At 42.9% G+C, this 18154-nt stretch overlaps 1 protein-coding gene across 1 annotated transcript in view; it reads right to left on the bottom strand.

The window, feature by feature from the left end:
• Positions 1 to 351: 351 nt before the first annotated feature.
• LOC142951484 (protein shisa-6-like) overlaps positions 352 to 18154 on the bottom strand; it is a 61629-nt gene continuing 43826 nt past the window's right edge. The window contains exons 5-9 of the mRNA XM_076093043.1: positions 9769 to 9831; positions 8546 to 8566; positions 3694 to 3846; positions 1424 to 1527; positions 352 to 1197 (exon numbers count right to left, since the gene is read on the bottom strand). Of these exons, the coding sequence (XP_075949158.1) occupies positions 352 to 1197; positions 1424 to 1527; positions 3694 to 3846; positions 8546 to 8566; positions 9769 to 9831 (1187 nt within the window). The remainder of the gene's footprint in view (positions 1198 to 1423; positions 1528 to 3693; positions 3847 to 8545; positions 8567 to 9768; positions 9832 to 18154) is intronic.

Here is an 18154-nt window from a genome sequence, read left to right as displayed (position 1 = left end):
TGTGGATGAATAGGGTAATCAAGACAGTGTAAATAATAGGCAAGTTAGCTGGATAACACCAGACCCCCCACACCCGACCCCCCCCCTTATCCACGACCCTCTCTGGCTTCAGATCTAACTGGGCCAGTGTCTGCAGTGTACAGTGTAGCGCGTTTTCCCGGTCTCTCACTGTAAGCTAGTGGATGTTCTTGGTCCTGGAATCTCTGACTTTACCAGAGCAGTCAAAGACAGTGATATCACCACCATCCTACTCTAAAAGAAAGCCAGTGTACCCTTGTACCTCTATTAACCACACCCCCTTGCACACAACAGTGCTGCTTCTAGTGCAGTTCAGGAAGTCCTTTGCTGCCCCTACACAGTCACCTCAGTCTTGCTACCCGTGCGGTAGTGCTGTGGGTGTTGTTGTTGCTGGTGGTGTGGTGGGATGTAGTGGAGCTGTTCCATTGTGTGAGTCCGTCTGGAGGCAAACGCCTGCCTCTTTGTTGTTGTCTGGTTCATGGCTAAAGTGTTGGAGTGCCCGGTGGTTCCCGCTCCCGGCGCTCCATTGCCACCACCATTGTTTGAGGCACTGGGATGGGAATGCATTTTGGTCATCTTGTAGCGATCCATAAGAGGTGTGGTGGGTACGAACACATCTGTGTGCGAGATGGCGCGTGACATTGACTTGTCGCTGCCACGAAACCCGCCAGAGATGCTGCTCACCATGCCGCGCTTCAGCGACATCATCAGCTTGTCCGGCGAGAGCAGAGGATCGTGGGATAGGAGGTGGTCTTGTGAGTACAGGCGATCTTGTGAATAGAGGCGGTCTTGAGAGTAGTGGCGGTCTTTTGAGTACAGGTGATCCTGGGACATGAGTCGATCCTTAGAGTATATGCGGTCCTTGGAGTACAGCCGATCTTGGGAGGTGTGGCGGTCCTGTGGAAGAAGACGCTCCTGGGATCGAAGACGTTCAGCAGACAGGAGCTGCTCATCTGAGAGGATCCTGCCTCCGTAGGGGGACATACCATTAGAAGACATGCTGTAATCCTCCTGTGGGGCTCTCTCTGGGGACAGGACGCGGTCCTGGGACATGGCCCTCTGGACGCGACGGGGCCTCTGCCTTTGCTGAGACTGTTGCTGTGAGGATTGTGACTGGGGAGCGACTTGGGAGATGGAGGACTGTGGGGGCTGACTCTGGAGCTGCTGCTGTTCCCGGTGCTGTTGAGCAAAAGATGAATGAGGTGAGTTATTCACAAGCTGAGGGGTAAACGGCTCTGCCACCCACCACTGGCGGAAGAAAAGAAAGACCAGCTATAGCTTCTAACAAATTAAAATCTGGAGACTCAGAGATAGCACACTTGCTTTGCCTCTTAGATGCATGAAAAGCAAAGAACATGAACTTGTTTAGACACAGCACACTTAAATCAAGCACTTATGTACCCACCTGGTCTTGACCAACTTTGAGAACATGCAACGGAAGAGTGCCTCTTGCTGCCAGGTCGGGCAGGTGGCGCTTACGAGTGTAGTAGTCGTCGACGTCTTTATCTGCTGCAGAGGGGACGGGAATAAAAAACAGAAGCAAGAGGTGAAGAAGAGATTCAGGGAGTGAATGCAAGAGAAAACATGGGTAGGTGTTAGAATGCAAGGGAAGAAATCAGATAAAGCGGAATTTAAAAACATTGCACACAATGCAGAGAATAGTGTTGGCAGACCCATCTGTGTTTCACCTTTCCAAGCTCACAGAGGGGAATAGAAAATAGAGAGCGACAGAGGAACAGTCAGACTGTATTACATGCTAGGCACATAACATCCACACATCCAGGCTTCATCAGGGATTCTACAGGCAGCTCTGGCTGTGGAGGCAAACTTTTCAAAGGTCATGTGAAAGTCTATAAACATCACATAATACAGATATGGAGGGAAGCCCGCAGACACTTCGTATGTACATGCTGGAAAGCTAATTCTATTATTGAGCTCATTCTCACGTCACACCAAGAACTGTGTCTTAATGTTCTTGAGAGGATGTTTTATCGTTATTACATTCATGTGTACAAACAACTTCAACATGCATTTAGAAGCAGATCCCAAAGACAACAGTACATTTCCAGAGAGTGTGTAGGAGTGAATGTAGCATCAACTGCATGCCACAACAAACACATGCAGAAAGACTTGTCTTTGAGTACAAAACCACACACACAGTGACGTACATTCACAAAAACTCACATTTTACAAGTCCATTGTTATGAATACACTAAATCTTTTTCTTTTCTGAACACCAGCATCAATGTTTTACCATCATACTAAGTCAAGGTGTCATTTATATGGTGGTAATAAATCAGTGGCGAGCAGACCTCTCCACCTCGTTCACAATTTGTAGATGGCTCTGAGCCTGTCTTTGTCAATAATGGGTGCCACAGCGTTCACACCACCTGTCAAGATTACACTCAGCCAAAATCCCCTTCAGCAGCGAGTCATGGGTGCTTGCTGCAAATCAATTCATTATGAGAGATAATACAAACAAGATGTTCCTTTCTCAAGCATAACAGTCTTCAGGATTTGGGCAGGAGATTGCAAGCTCATCAACTATATTACCATGGAGTGAAGGAATATCTTGTGATGTATACTGTCCTGTGCTGCAATGAGCTAAACGCTTTTCTTCAGTTTGATACCAATTTGCATTAATAAGCAGGAGCATTCTTCTCTTTTATTATCCCGACAATGGAAACGCTGCTCTATCTTCCCTCCAGCACAATCCAACATGATCTATCAGTGTACAGACTCTAGTTGAGCAACAAAAAGAAACTGCAGAGCCTTTTGGCTATTTGCTGCAACAAATAATTTGCTCTGGAAGCAGAAAGAAAGTTGGGAAGACTGAAGGACACTGCTTAAGGATATTTTTCCTGTGGGCTTCTATCTCTGACAATTTAATTCATTTGGTTTGTTTTACAGCCGAAACTATTACGTTAATTCTTCCCGCAAAAACACGGTAATGTTTTTATGCTTTTTCCCCCCAATTCAACTGAGGACCAGTAAATAGCTCTGCATCCTACAAATGTTTTGCCATTTAGTTCGAAATGGTGCCTGGCAGCTACGAGTGGGAGCCAGTGTGGAGTGAGCCCTGACGGGATGAGTTGTAGATCGTCATCCTTCACTTTGACTGCACGCCAGCAGTGAAGTGGGGCAGTCATGATGATATTACACAAGCCGTAAGGAATATTTGCGTTCCACTCTGAGAATATCATCAGATGAGACCTCATTACGCAGCAGAAATCCAGCGTAGCATCACTAAATCAATACGGAGTTGGGCCGGGCGCAAGAAGCTGCTTAATGTACTTATACGCTCCAAGAGGAATAGTGGCTGCAGCCTTTAAGTGGAGACAAGGGGAGCATGGAATATCAATGTCTCATACTTCCTTGAGATGACTAGGCTGATATCATGAAGGATCAGAGTTGAGAAATTGGTATTCTCTGATTCTGATTCAAGGCCCTCTCCATCCACTGAAACGATCAATGGGGAGCGGCCAGAATCTCCCAAAAAATGTATAGGAGGACGTTTGATGTCCTTTGTACAGCAAGCAAATCCTTTTCACAGCTGAAACACTCAGTAAGTCCCAGTCAGGAGTAAGGAAAGCAGACTTAATGCAGTGTTTTTGTCATGCAGGGCATCAGGGCAGGGAGCCTACTCTTGCATTAGTGCAGTGAACTTGGACCTACTGAGTTTCTTCAGGGATGAGAACCGGTTGAGGTCGGCTTTGATGGCCGCCTCATAGGAGGGCGGCAGGTGTGACAGGCTCTGGAAGGAGCGTGAGAAAGACAGGTCGTAGGGCTCCGTCTGCGAGGTCAGGATGCCGCTTATCCGATTGTTTTCTGGAGACACAAACATACATATACAGACACAGAAGAGGTAAAAGAAAAAATAGGCAGGCTGGCTTCTCCTCCTACCCTCCTCCCCACAAAAAGCTAGCCAGGATCAGGTCATCATGGAAGACCACCTGCTGAGGTAGAGAGGGAAGGATTTGAGCTGGAGCTTTAGTGTTACAAATATTTCCTGCAGTCAGAGGTGCTCTGAACAAATATCAGAAAAAAAGCCTAATTGGTCTAAATGAGAAATCTCGGTGGTTGGAATTGAGGAAGTATACTTTTTGTTATGCAAGTAAATTCAGGTAAAATTATTTTAAAATGCAGAGACCAGAATTTCTTCAGACCTCTGTCAGGTTAAATAATTCATTGTTGTTGTCAGGGCTGTAGCTCTCATTGAGGGCACAGAGGACATGTCCTTGGTAGTATCTCTAGTGTTGTCAGGGTTAGGGTTTAACAGCATTTAATCTTAATTTTTGCACACATTATTTTCCAGGAGTTATTTGCTCTAAATACTGGACGTATTATTTTTGAACTATTAAGATGATTACTGATATAATATACAACTTGGAGATACCGATTCCTGAAATTCACTTGAAAGATCAGTTAGATCATTTCACTGGGGAAAACTCAACACGTTTGTCTGAACTACAAAAACACACTGTGATGTTATAGAGTAGTGCTTCATTTTCTAAAAGGATATTTGGCTGACCCAGTAACTACAAGTTGGCTACTTACAGTATTAATGTTAATGAGCCTCAGCATATTTTAGCACTGTCACGTTTTATTAGAAAAATTAAATATTCATCACCGTTCAACCGTTCAACCGATGCAGCATTGGGTTCAGCAGCATACATGGAAACATGGATCGAGATACTGTAAGGCTGTTTTTTAAAAACACAACTTACAGTAACGTTAGCTTGTCATTCAAGTGAGGCAGCAGAGGAACACCAGAAATGAACAGAACAATGTTAATTCTCCTAAGTATTTTAGAATAGGCTGGCTGGATTCGATTTTTTTTAACTACTAATAGCCCTAATTGACATAACAATATTCTGCCACTGCAAAACATTCTCCCCCCTTACTCGTCAAATACAGCAGCTTGGTCTGTGGCCCTGCACTTCAGACTATGACGCTCTAGTTACACCCAGTGTCAGTTTTGCCCGTTTGTAAGTATCACCTCATTAATTGCATACACTGTAGTCTCACAGGGAACCACGTGATTAGGGTTTGGTGTTGACAAGTTTAGAGTGAGAACGGACTGGCCGCAACACATGTCTGTCTTTTTGACATCCCTTAATGATCCCTGTTCTGCAAAACAGAACAGGGATCATTATTATTAGCCTAGAACTGTATCCAAAATGGGACTGGCAAAATTCAGTTTTTTGACAGTTTTTAGAATTAAAAACGAATTAAAAAAGGGACTTGGTACAGCCCCAACATAATTATATCCTTGCATTGTGGGCCTTGAAAATGCATTTAGACACATCATGCAGGAAGGCAGCATTTACAGACCTCAGTATTTCTAAAAGTTTGGCTCATCGTTCAGGTTGTTGGCTTTATATACAGTCTAAAGTTAGTCACAAGCACTAGTAATCTTGGTCGCTTTCCTCTTGCCTTCTAATTTTAACTTAATTTAATCAAAACAAAAAGTATTTGCCTGAGCTTTAACTCAACCAGTGAGTTGAGAGTGTCAGCCTTTGAGAAATGGTTGCATATCTAAAACTCCAACTTGCCGGTGGCAGCGATGGGGGGTAAAGGCAGTCACATCAGGCACCCAGTGACCGTTTGTTGTTGGACTGACTTGACAGGTGACGTGGTGTTTTGACGGGAGGAAACAGTGGTCCAAAAAAGAAAAGGAAAAAAACAAGACAACACACTAAACAACAGATGTGTTCTGCAGAGTGACCCTACTCGTGGCAGTGCTGGGGTGTGATCTGGAGCCGGGCGGGGGGCAATCGTCTGTCGTTGATTTGACATGATATGATGCCAGGAAGATGCACAAGGGGGGTGACTGGACCAAAGCCCTCTTTTATTTTGTGTCTACTCTTTATCTCCCTTTCTCACACATGCACACAAACATCAGCAGTGTGTCCCATTCACTGCGGTCTTCCTTGCGCCGTCAATCTTATCTGTCCTACCATGCTGCCACCCACTTTCCTTCACTCCTTAATTCTCTCTTGTCCATTCAGTATTCCCCTCTCTCATTTTTTTCCTCACTTCTGCTCTATCTCACTTTCCCCAGTGGGCTGTGAGTCTGTCACGCAGTGCAGAGCAATGGGCATGGGTGCGGCTCCACACCAGCCTCCCATGGACCGAGAAAAATAGAGCTTTAGTGACTGCTGCAGGATGGAGAGAAGGAAATTAAAGAGGAAAAGAGATGGAGATAAGAGAATCTAAAAGGGAAAAAAGGAGAGTGAAATACAAGGAGGAAAGAATATGGAGATGAAACGAGGAGGGAACTTTGGGCGAGTAGAATGGAGGGGTGGTGGCAGGGCTGGGCGACAGCTGAGGGTCCTGGGAGCTGCAGGGAGGGAGTTTGAAGGATGTGAAAGATCTGTGACTGGACTGTCTGCCACACACATCAGTGAGGGGGCTCACACTGTAGCATGCTGTTAGCTATCTCAGCAGAAAACACATTTCACTGCTTCATTACGATGGACATTACAACCACACAGACCTGACTCAAGAAGTCTTTGCATAACTCTATGTTCCTATGGTTCCTAAATTAAGATGAACATACACCTATCCTGATGATCAGACTGAATTGCCACGGTCGCTCCAAATTTGTACAATTTGGGGCGTCCGTGGCTCACTGGGTTAAGAGGGTTCTCTGGTAACCGCAAGGTCAACGGTTCAATCCTTGACTGGGACGTGTCGAAGTGTCCCTGAACAACACACTGAACCCCTAACGGCTCCCCAGGCACCTGTCATTGGCAGCCCACTGCTCCCTATATACAGGGATGGGTCAAATGCAGAGACAAATTTCCCCTTCTCGGATCAATATAGTATAATAATGCATTTTTTTTTGCTTTACTTCATTCATGCTGCCTGACATGAATGAAAAGAGGGGGTTCATTTGTTTTGTTTGGCCCTAACCTATCAGCACGTGACATATGATTCAGTCGTCATGGAAGCGCATGAGCAGTCGCTCGTACCAGTTCATGTTTGTCATGACAACTGAAGAAATAAGTCCACTCGAGGGTTTTCTATTCTTTATGTTGGCTGGAAGAAATCTACGCTCTACGATTTCATCCAGGGGAGTGCCGATATATATATATTATAGATAAGTAACATTTTTTGTAGAAATGTCAATTTAAAAGATAACGTTGCAGACAGTAACTAATTGTTGTTGTGATCAATCAATACCACGTCTTTATTTGTACAAATGTGGAATGACTTCGGTATAATTTGACTTTGAACAGAGGTAGCGCATTGTTACTAACGGTATTCACTTGAATGTTTAAATTATTCTTGTTTTTATTAGAAATTGCTGACAATGCCCTTGTTAATATGTAATTGCAAACATATTATGTCCTTTATCTTAATAAAAGATTATAAAATGTAGTTTGACAACAACAGTAGGGACAGTTTAACTGTCAAAGAAAACAACAGTAGGCCTACAACAGTGATTTAGTTTCAATAATACACACAGCTTTCATCCTAGGTATTCCAATTAAAAACATACTGTGGAAGTTTGACGGAAAAATTTCCACTTTAAAACCACAGGTCCAGAGCGGCTTCCCACGTAAAACAATGCGACGGTATGATGCATCAACAGCATTTTCCACAGTGCTGGTAAGTGTTGTCTGCTGTACGTGCTTGCCGAGTTAGGCATGTCAGACTTGTGTGGGCTCGGACCCTGCTTGTTGCCATTTCGTTCTGTCACTATTTTTCATGGTTTTAGCCAGGTAACTAGCAAGCCAGGAATGTTGACTCTTTACAGCAAAGCTCTGACTGGTCGACTGTTTCTCCATTCAGGGAAAACAGACGTCAGTGAGCACAACACATTTCTGAACTGCAGAGGTGGGCAACCATTCAAAAGTTGTACCAGGCTAATCTATACAGTCCTGGTGCCTTTAATTCTTACTAGTGCATGGAATGTGTATTCATCCAAGGCTAAATATAGTCCCGACAAGTGCACTATTTCCTCCTGTTTAGGTAAGGTTGGCTAAAAACTACAGTGCCCAGCTGGTTTAGGACATTTTTTAGCATTTTTGTTAAAAAATTAAACTATGTTCGTGACCCCTGTTCAAAGATTGAGTCTTCATAAGGAACCAATGGGCTTGGGTCTGAGTGCCACGGATGGGTAGGGAAGTCAGAAAGTGGTGAGACACTTGTTTTTTGGCTTTTTTGTGGGATTGTTTAAAATAAGAAAACTATAGAATAATAATAATTAAACTTTGTCGTGTCTTTCACATAAAAAAAAAAAAAAAATGACAATTTACTTTTATATACTTTCATGGCTCAGGAGGATTTTTAATTTTTTTCCACACATGACAAACTGAAACAAATTTTCTTGTTCAAACAAATTATTAGCAATAAACGAATTATTAGCAAATGCTACTTAAATCAGGTCTGAAAGCACACCAATTCAGGTGGAAGACAGGAAGCCACAAACAAAGGGATCGGTTTGTGGTGCTTGAGTACACAATGTGCTGGAATGTGATGATTGAGTTTTTTCACTTGTTGTATGTGTATGACTTACCACGTCTCAATGATCGGTGAGCTACCAACCCAAGTGAAAAAAATACATTTCAGAGACACGTTGATGATGAGAACAACAAAACCTACAAAGACCTTCTTCATATTCAGCATGCCTGCCCCCCCTCCCCCCACAACGAAAACAAAATCCCCAAAATTACCTCCTGAGGCATGTGGTGTAAACTTGTGTCTGTGATAGTGCAGTTTTTCTGTAACTGCATCTCCTGTTTGTTTAAGTCACAAATGGTGGGGGGGCTGGAGTCAGGGCGTTATCTAGAAAATACACTGCGTGCTGAAATTGGAAGCCTTTCAGGGGGCCTGTGATCAAAGTATTTGTGTTAGATGTGTTGTTGAAATATATTTTTTATGTTTTCCTTAGATCTCCAAGGCATATCTCCATAGTTGCAATTTGCTTATCTCTCTGTGTCTGTGTGTGTGTGTGTGTGTTTGTGTGTGTGTGTGTGTTTGTGTGTGTGTGTGTGTGTGAATGGATCACATGATCAATTCTGTCCAGAAACGGGGGTCATTCTTGCTGCAGTATTCAAGCTTAGCCCTTGAATGCCTGAAAGCAAGCAAGTCCTTTTATATTTGTGGCTGAAACAAACAGAATATAAATCAAACGGCAAGATCAGAGTGATTTCATAAATACAGAAGGTAGTGAATATTCAGTGTATGGCCTCCTTTCTTTCCTTTTATCTCTGCTGTCTTTCCTCTCCCCAGCCTCCACCTTGCATCCTTATAGAACCTTGACTCTCCACATCTGCCAGTCTGCAACCTCGGGCGAGCCTCGGCTCGCTCAAAAGAACTGTTCAAACAAACGGCTGCATGACATCAGTAATAAAAACCGATTCACGGTAATTCTCCTTACGAGGTTACGGTGATAACTTTCACATGTTTTGTCAACCAGAGGACTGAATGACCCCGACAGCACATTAACTTGGTACGCCAATTGTATTCCCTTTATAAAAAGAGTAGGCCAGCGACTGTGGTTTGATCCCACTCAGAAAAATGTTCATGACTATGGGAAGTGACACTTCTACGATTTAATGTTCAACAAAAAGCTTAATTTTCAATAACAGAATGGATTTGCGGTGGGGCGAATTGAAAAGGTGGACCGTGTCAAGCATTTTTTCACACATCCATATCAAACACTAAATTCAAGTTAATGCCCCGGTCCAGGCTTCATCTACAACACTGAACGCAGCTGTAAATTCTAGCTTGTCTTACCATTCTTAGGTGTGCGTGTAGGGCTACCTAGAGCCACATGGTTATAGTTGTGCTGATGAGTACCTGCAATGACAAAAGCAATGAAAGATCTGATCAGTGTCCATGAGGACGGCTCTGTATCAGATCAAATACAGTCTGTCAGCAGTGTGAGGGTGACAATTAAAGAGATCATTCACCAATTTAGAGATATGCTTTTCATATAATTCACAAAATACAGATTCATGTAAAGAATATTGTCCATTTTAAAATACCTTTTATACTGTACACAAGTCACAAAACCACATTACTTATATTACTGACAAACTTAATTGTGGGTAAAATATCCTTTTAATTTAATATTTGATCCAATAAAGTGAATGGACATAAAAGAGATGAGAGACATTTTAGGATGGGTGAAAGTCCGCTCAGTGTTACCCTGCAACACCTGTTCATATCATAGAGAATCCATAAAGTCATGAGGCTACAGCAGAAGCCTTACAGAAAACAAAAACAGGTCTGTTTACAATAGTTATGACATCCTGTTCTGGAACACAGAGTAATTCTACTGTGGCCAACAGAATTCAGCTGACGAAACCACAAGCAAACGTCAAAACAAAGGCAAATGATACACATATGTATCACATTGGCAACACACAGAAATTATTTTAAGAAAGATGACATCCACACATTGGCGGCAAACAGAGATGCATTGAAAATGAAGTTGCAAAGTGGATAATAGAAGTATTCATATTATTTTGCCAGCTCATTTGTTTTGCAGACACATCCTCTCCTCAGAGCTGTAGCCCAAAAAAAGCTGATCCAGAATCCGAAAGTCTCAGAACAGAATTTCAAGGTCACTGATTGGATGGTTGTTATCCAGATGCACCTTGGGAGACGTAAACTTCTCTATCAAGCTTTCACCTTCCACTTTTGTTCAGAACCATGGAGTATAGGTATTTCAGATGCTAAGATAAACATCTCGGTGTGAAAAATAACTCAACGTTTAAAACAGCAGTTTGACGAAACAAATCTGTATTTGATGTTTGCATTTGTTTGAATGTGATTGGTGGATGTGTTTCTACATGTGCTGGTATTTCACTTATATGCAGCATTTTTCTCTGGTCATTGCCCTTTCTTCTCTGGCTCTCTGTGTGCATGAGGATGGTCTAATCAGCAGTAACAGTCTTCTGTGTTGTCATCTGGGAGAGCAGAGCCATTTTAATTTCCAACTCAGGGAATAAACAACAGTTTCACCCAATCATCTCTCCATCCTACTGTGCACGAGTGTTTGCGGTTGACAGGGAATGTGATGAGGTGGTACAGAGCTCTGCTGGGCACCGTAGTGTGGCGGTGATTTAGTTGAAAGATGGGACCTTTACTGAGCCCATTGTACTGAGAAAGTTGATGAATGACAGCTATTCTCAGCAGTGTGTAGGACCGTGTATGTCTGTGTGTAAGTGGGTTTGTATGTTTGTATGTGAGGAGGAGGCAGCAATAGATTGAGACCCAGTTGTAGAGTGTTGCCGTCGCGACACGTTCATTTGCTGTCTGCTGCTGTGCCTGTTTAAAAATGCATTAGAGCCAACTGCTGAAACATCCATTTACATCTGTCACAGAAGTGAAGGAGGAAAGGGAGGTCCTCAAATCACGGGTTTCAATATTTGCTCGGGTTATGGAGATAGATGGGATGTGTCTTCTGTGTGTTCCTTCACTGGCTTTCTCTGCTCTCATATTAATGCTTAACAGTGATTCTCACAGAAGAGATGATTCAAAGGGGGGAATTCATAGTGATCTGAGACTGTCTCCTGAATACATGAAATGAACAGCATAGTGATATAAATGTCTGTTTAGTTATATATGTTGTTAAGAAGACATGTACAAGCTTTTAGTTGCTGTTCCTGCAACACACGTGTTTTAGGTTTCCAACAGAAATAAACTTTTGCTAAAAGTGCTGAAAAGGTAGTTACACTACAACCCAACTACTATCTCCATCAAAATAGATTTAGATATTAGTTGGATGAAATGTAATCGTTGTAATGGATTGTATTTGAGTTTATTTTATTTTATTGTATATTTTTCAAGGAACAGCACACAAATATAAGTAATTGCACCAGTGTTGTTCCTGGGTAGGAGTCAAGTTGTGTGCATCAAGAAGCAGCAGACTACAAACATCCATCTAAATCCCAGAGTTTTCAGAAAAATACACACTAGTCTCTCCTCATCTCCCACTGCATTCACTGTGAACCTTAGAGCAAGAAAGCCTTCCTCATATTTTCTTCTTAACTCATTTATTGGTTAATTACCATCGGCTGAGCAGGTTGTGTTCGCCTCTGAAGCAACTACCCGAACCCAACCTGACCCGCAAACCGCCGACTCATTATTATAGCAGCACAATTATCAGAACTGACAGACGACTGAGCACCGCGGCACGAGGTGTTGCACAAGATGTAACACCTCGTGCCGCGATTGCTTGCCCCGTCGCTCAGAGGTCCCTGCGGCCGATCGACCCGGTCACGGCTTTTTTCTGTCCTGGCCCCACAGTGGTGGAGTGAACTCCCCACTGACGTCAGGACAGCAGAGTCGCTGCCCATCTTTCATCAGGCTGAAAACTCACCTCTTCAAGAAGTACTACCCTGAGCCTTCCATCTAGCACTTATTGTATTCATACTAGTTTGTTGCACTTATTGTTTGTATTAGTTTGTTTCTGCACTGTACTTTTGCTCTGGTTTATGCTCTTAGATGCCTGTTTAAAATGGAGATGCACTTATGACTTCTGGTGAATAGTAGTTCTCTTCAATACCTATGTTGAATACACTTATTGTAAGTCGCTTTGTATAAAAGCGATGTAATATATGAATATATATTACCAGTTATGTACAAGTATATACATACAAGTATATACATATGTGATGATTACCTTCAGTGCCACTAATATTTGAAGGAAAACAAATCCTACATTATGAAAATACATAAACTGTAAATAGACTGTACTTGTATAGCGCTTTTCTAGTCTTTCCGACAACTCAAAGCGCTTTCACACTACATGTCATCATTCACCCATTCATACACTGATAACAGGGGCAACCATCTACCTGCCCATCAGGACTATCTAACATTCACAGTCACACACCGTAGGCACAGCTACAGGAGCACTTTTGGGGTTAAGGGTCTTGCCCATGGACACATCGACATGCGGGAGAGAGCCGGGAAAGAGCCGGGGGACAGCCGGGGGACATCCAGGGATCGAACCGCCAATCCTCTGATCCCACGCAAACTGTGACGTGCCGGTAGCATAAACAAATTTAGTTGATGTACTTATTGTGCAACTTGTAGCTTCTCTGAAACCACTGAAAGACAGACTTCACAAAAACTTTACAGTCATTTAGCAGACGCTTTTATCCAAAGCGACTTACAATTCAGAGTCTATCACATTTCTACACCGTAGGCACAGCTACGGGAGCAATTTTGGGGTTAAGTGTCTTGCTCAAGGACACATCGACATGCAACTAGCGGAGCCGGGGTTCGAACCGCCGACCCTCTGATTGAAAGACGGCCCTGCTATCCACTTAGCCACAATCGCCCCCAAAAACAAAAAATAAGTCACGAGAACTGGCAAGTGAATCTCCCAGACTTGATCATTAATAGATATTATCAGCACAGCTCCCTGCCTTTCACTTAACCTTGACATGGACCGATACTATGCAATGTTCTCCATCTGAAGTTTTGTCTCAATCTGGTGGTTTCCACTTGAAGCCCGGTCTGAGGGGCCCAGAGAGACGGGCCGAGCTGAGTAGCCCACTGAGGAGAAGCAGAAGACTAAAGCTAATTAAGAACCTGGACAGCCATGCTCAGTTCTCCCCCTGCAATCTGGGGACCAATTAATCGCATTCAAGAAAAGAGTCCCAGTACAACCAGCAACCCCAACCTCTCAGAGCCACGAGGCTGCTTATCGGCTCGGACCACCCCACCGCACTACCACCAGCCTCGCTTCTTAGAGCTGACATCGCAAAATAGCCTCGACACACATGTTACAATGAAGCAGCTCCTGAAAATGCCGGTCAGTGATGAAGGGAGTTTACAGTGAGGGTGAGACCCCCCAGATACACTTTTGACTTTCATTATTGCTTTCATCGCCTTAAATTGGCATATTGGAATAGATGCAGAGCCAGTGCTGTTGTCTAATCACACAGTGGGTTGATTATTTATGATTGACATGCTCGCCAGATTGTTGGGTTAAACAGGGTTCCTATCTAAATTGCTAAATGGATGTTTTTCTGTCAGTATGTTGATGACACAGCTGTGTGTTTGTCAGATGGTGTCAGTCAGATTTAGTGTCTGAATCAACCATGTAACTACGATGGTCTTAGACACATTCTTCTGTATACAGTGGCCCTCACCTCCGCGGGAACTCACATTATATTTCCCTTCGTTTATAATCAATCTCCGGAGAATACCTCCGTGGCGAGTTTGCATAATAGCATCCAGATGGCACACAAGTGACTCAGTTAACTGACATTTGGTGTGGCATTTTGTTTCACATCACACTTCCAAACATCACATCTACATACAGCACACAGGGGAGGCAAGATAAGGAATGCTGAGCCGGCCAAAAAACACCTTCAACCCAGTGCCACGGTTAAATGAGCATTTGCAGAATCAATCGCAAGTGATTGGTAGATTAGAGATGAGGCAAGTCTTTATGAGAACTACATGGGAGCAAAAGAAAACTAGAAACAGACAAACAAGGTCTTCATAGTATTTGCTTGAACAACTGATCAACCTCCAGATGTGACCTCTCAAATGTCAGACATGCCAAAATCAACACAATAGGCCACATACATGTACAGACAGGAAACCGCAGAATAAATGAGTGGTGAAATGAAGAATGCAGATGCTTGAATAACATATTCCACACGTCGTGATTCACACATTTTGAAAATGTTAAGAATGCGACTGTGGCGACTGTGGCTAAGTGGATAGCAGGGCCGTCTTTCAATCAGAGGGTCGGCGGTTCAATCCCCGGCTCCGCTAGTCGCATGTCGATGTGTCCTTGAGCAAGACACTTAACCCCAAAATTGCTCCCGTAGTTGTGCCTACGGTGTAGAAATGTGATAGACTCTGAATTGTAAGTCGCTTTGGATAAAAGCGTCTGCTAAATGACTGTAATGTAATGTAATGAATGTATACAGGGTTCTGCAGAACTGTTTCACATCAATATTCTTGTCTGGTGACAGGATTGTTCATGTGAGGACTCACTGATTGGTTGATGAGTATAAAGCCCTTATAGTCATGGATGCAATATTATTGAACACTTTTTGGAGCTACGTGCTCGAGAGCACTCTCCACCACCATCATCAAAACACCAAATTAATCCAGGAATCCTGTGCACTTGGCTAAGCAGCATGAAGTGGTTGTGTTTGATGCACTCCCCCCAACTCTGATGTTGGGAAGGTGTGGAGGGGTTCATTTTGTTGGAAGTATACTGGCCCTTTAAGAAACGTTATGTTGTTCCCTTTGATTTGACGCCAATGTGTTGCTTTTTCTTACAAGCCATTACCTCAAATCTTAGGCATTATGTTTTAACATGAGTATTCTTACTTTTATGATTTTATACTTGTTTATTTAAGTTCATAAAATAAAAATAAAATTAAAACACTTCATGCACCAGATGTGACTAAGCATATCAAGGCAGAAAAACTCTTCCTCTGCTACGAAACTGCAAACTGTTAGTAGATATGGTGGAAATCGAGGTGGACACAGACAGACCTCAAAACACTGACAATACAGACAGACAAGCACAACTTAATGGAACCCTAAAGGCTCAGGCTACATCCACACTAATACGACTTTTAAAACAAAAACATCTCCGACCACATGGCGTTTCAGCATCGTTTTCGAAATGATCTCCATCCAGACTAAAACGCCTGAAAACGAATATCACGTGACTATTCACGTACACTGGTCATGCGGGTGGGTGCCGGTGTAAACGGGAAGTAGATTGGTTGCTAAGCCGCTCGCTAATCGCTTCATTAACAGCTGCTTCCTCCGCAGAAATGCAGACTAATTGAACAACAGCCGCTATTAAAGACAACAAGGTCAGCAACACCTGTAATCAGTTGTCCATGTTGAATTAACCTGGTAGATGATCGGTAATCAAGACTGTTGTTGTTTGTGAATTACAAGTACAGTCACACAGACAGCAGATAAGAGGAGGAAAAGCATGAAAATGGAGGCTGTGTTGGGGCAGTGGGATGAAAAGAGGAGAGAGAAACAGCAACACGGGCCAGTGGTCACAAGGCAGCCCTCCACCCCCAGACTCCACACCGCCCACCCCAGATCTATTAGAGAGCCATCCTCAGCTCTCTGCTCCACTCTCCTCACGACATCCCTCTCTAAAACCAACAGCCCTGCTATCCCATTAGCCCTGCCAGGAGGAACTACTGGAGTCATAAAAGGCCCAGAAGAGGTGGAGGTGGTGGCAGTGGGGGTCCAGAGTGCATGTGTGCAAAATGTGTGTGACAGGTATGAATGTGGATGTCTCTATCCTATTGGCTGTGTTGACAGCCCAGTGCTACCAATACGTCCCGGTCCTCCTCTCGCAGCAAAGGAAGCGGAGGAAAGGGAAGCAACCGTGGGCTTGACATTTAACAACTGACAAAGAGTGTTCACATTTAATCGCTAAATGTTAACTGCCATAATAGCCCCACTTCACTCGGTTACTAGGGGACAAAGCTTGCCCCTGGACAGATGTATCTCCCACCTCCTCATTGATTTTACTGGCAGAGCAGGAGGCTTAACTCTGCCCCAATTGCAGCACTGCTGATAATGCTTATAAGCTATATTTATAGCACTTCTAGCTCTGCTATTTTTAGCTGCCAGTGCTCATTACAAACTGACTGACTACTGTGAGTCAGAGTTTGGACTTAGCTAAAAACATGAATTAACCCTGAGAAAAAGTTGAACATGTATCTTTAAATAAAGGTCTCACTTCCATCATAAAAATCTACTTTGTTGCTCTTAATGTTTGACATGAATCAACCTATAGCTATTTCAGAGAAGAGTGTGTCATGGCAACTTGTTTGGAAGACGTAACTGGGCAGTCAATGATCAGCAATAGCTGCCATGACAACAAAAAGGATGCCACCCACAGAAACTCAAAGTCATCAGCAGATATGACACAGCACTGTAAACCCTGCACAACCTGCTCCGGCAATACTGTATTTAACTAGAGCAACACTAATATAGAAAAATTGATATCTATATATCTATATATACCAAGCGATATCTGTAAGTGTAGTACGAAACTACTGTGGCATAGCACTGACTGCTTGTTACCAAAGGTGTCAATAATATCAAATGAAATACTACTCAATACTTAATACGTGCTATGAGAATGGAAAACAAGAATTAAGAAACTACTCAGCTACAACATCAGACCGTATGCAACTGCAAGACTGAAAAGACCCTCAAGTCACTTCCACATTCTTAACTCAGCATGTTGTCCGGCTCCTCAAAATTACAGTTTAAAGCCAGTGAACTTTTTTGTGTTTTTATTGCATTTTTAAAAATTATTCTGATGGCATTGTTTTTGTCTTTCGAAACAAATTAATTTGTGAAAATTGGCACAGCGTTTGTGTTGATTTCAGCGTGTTCATGTCAGGGTCTTTTTGTAAATAGAGCTAGGGACCAATGGGTTAAACAAGTGTGAGATTATCACATCCTGAACTCATCTAGGCAGGTTGGTGATGATCCTCTGTAGGCTCATCACTCAACCTTTTGCATAAAATCCAATTGTAGTTCATGTAAAAATATTGATTGGTGCAGCTTATCCAGTTTCCCCAAATCTTATTGTGCATAGCATTTAGTAGGACTGCAGGAAGATGGAAAGAATGTACTGAAACATAAGAAATACGCCAAAAAATACAGTTAAGACTTTATTATTATATTGTTTTGTATGCTGCCTAACCATTTGTATACATAAAGTCTGCATAGAGCAGACAGTACACTGCTAAATGGCTGTGCTTGTCGGTTCATCTACATCTCATGTCTGCTAATGAGTGAAAACGAATTAACATACATTTTGAATTGGTTGAAATGAATAGCTGAACACTGAACTACGGAGATATCATTATGCATTCCTAGATAACTCCAATAATGACACTCACTAGAGCTGCAGATTGCAAAGCTCCTGAGTTCTTCCAAGTGCAATACTATCCCAGTCCAGACTGTTTCTATCTATATTGCCAGTAAGTATCGCTCTTTATCTCATAACTCACGATCACCCCCAAGACACCAAAGACCAAGTACTTGACATGTCACTGCCTCTGCAGCTTGACAAATGTGTTGCGATAGTCTCAGCAGGAATGAGGAAGGGCCGGAGGATGAGATGGACTTCATATCCAGTTCA

Source organism: Anarhichas minor, unplaced genomic scaffold (genome assembly GCF_050575085.1).
Source record: "Anarhichas minor isolate MPS153535 unplaced genomic scaffold, ASM5057508v1 ptg000017l, whole genome shotgun sequence".
NCBI classification, from domain to species: Eukaryota; Metazoa; Chordata; class Actinopteri; order Perciformes; family Anarhichadidae; genus Anarhichas; species Anarhichas minor.
Note: the sequence above shows the minus strand (reverse complement) of the source record. Positions and strands in the feature narration are given on the sequence as shown.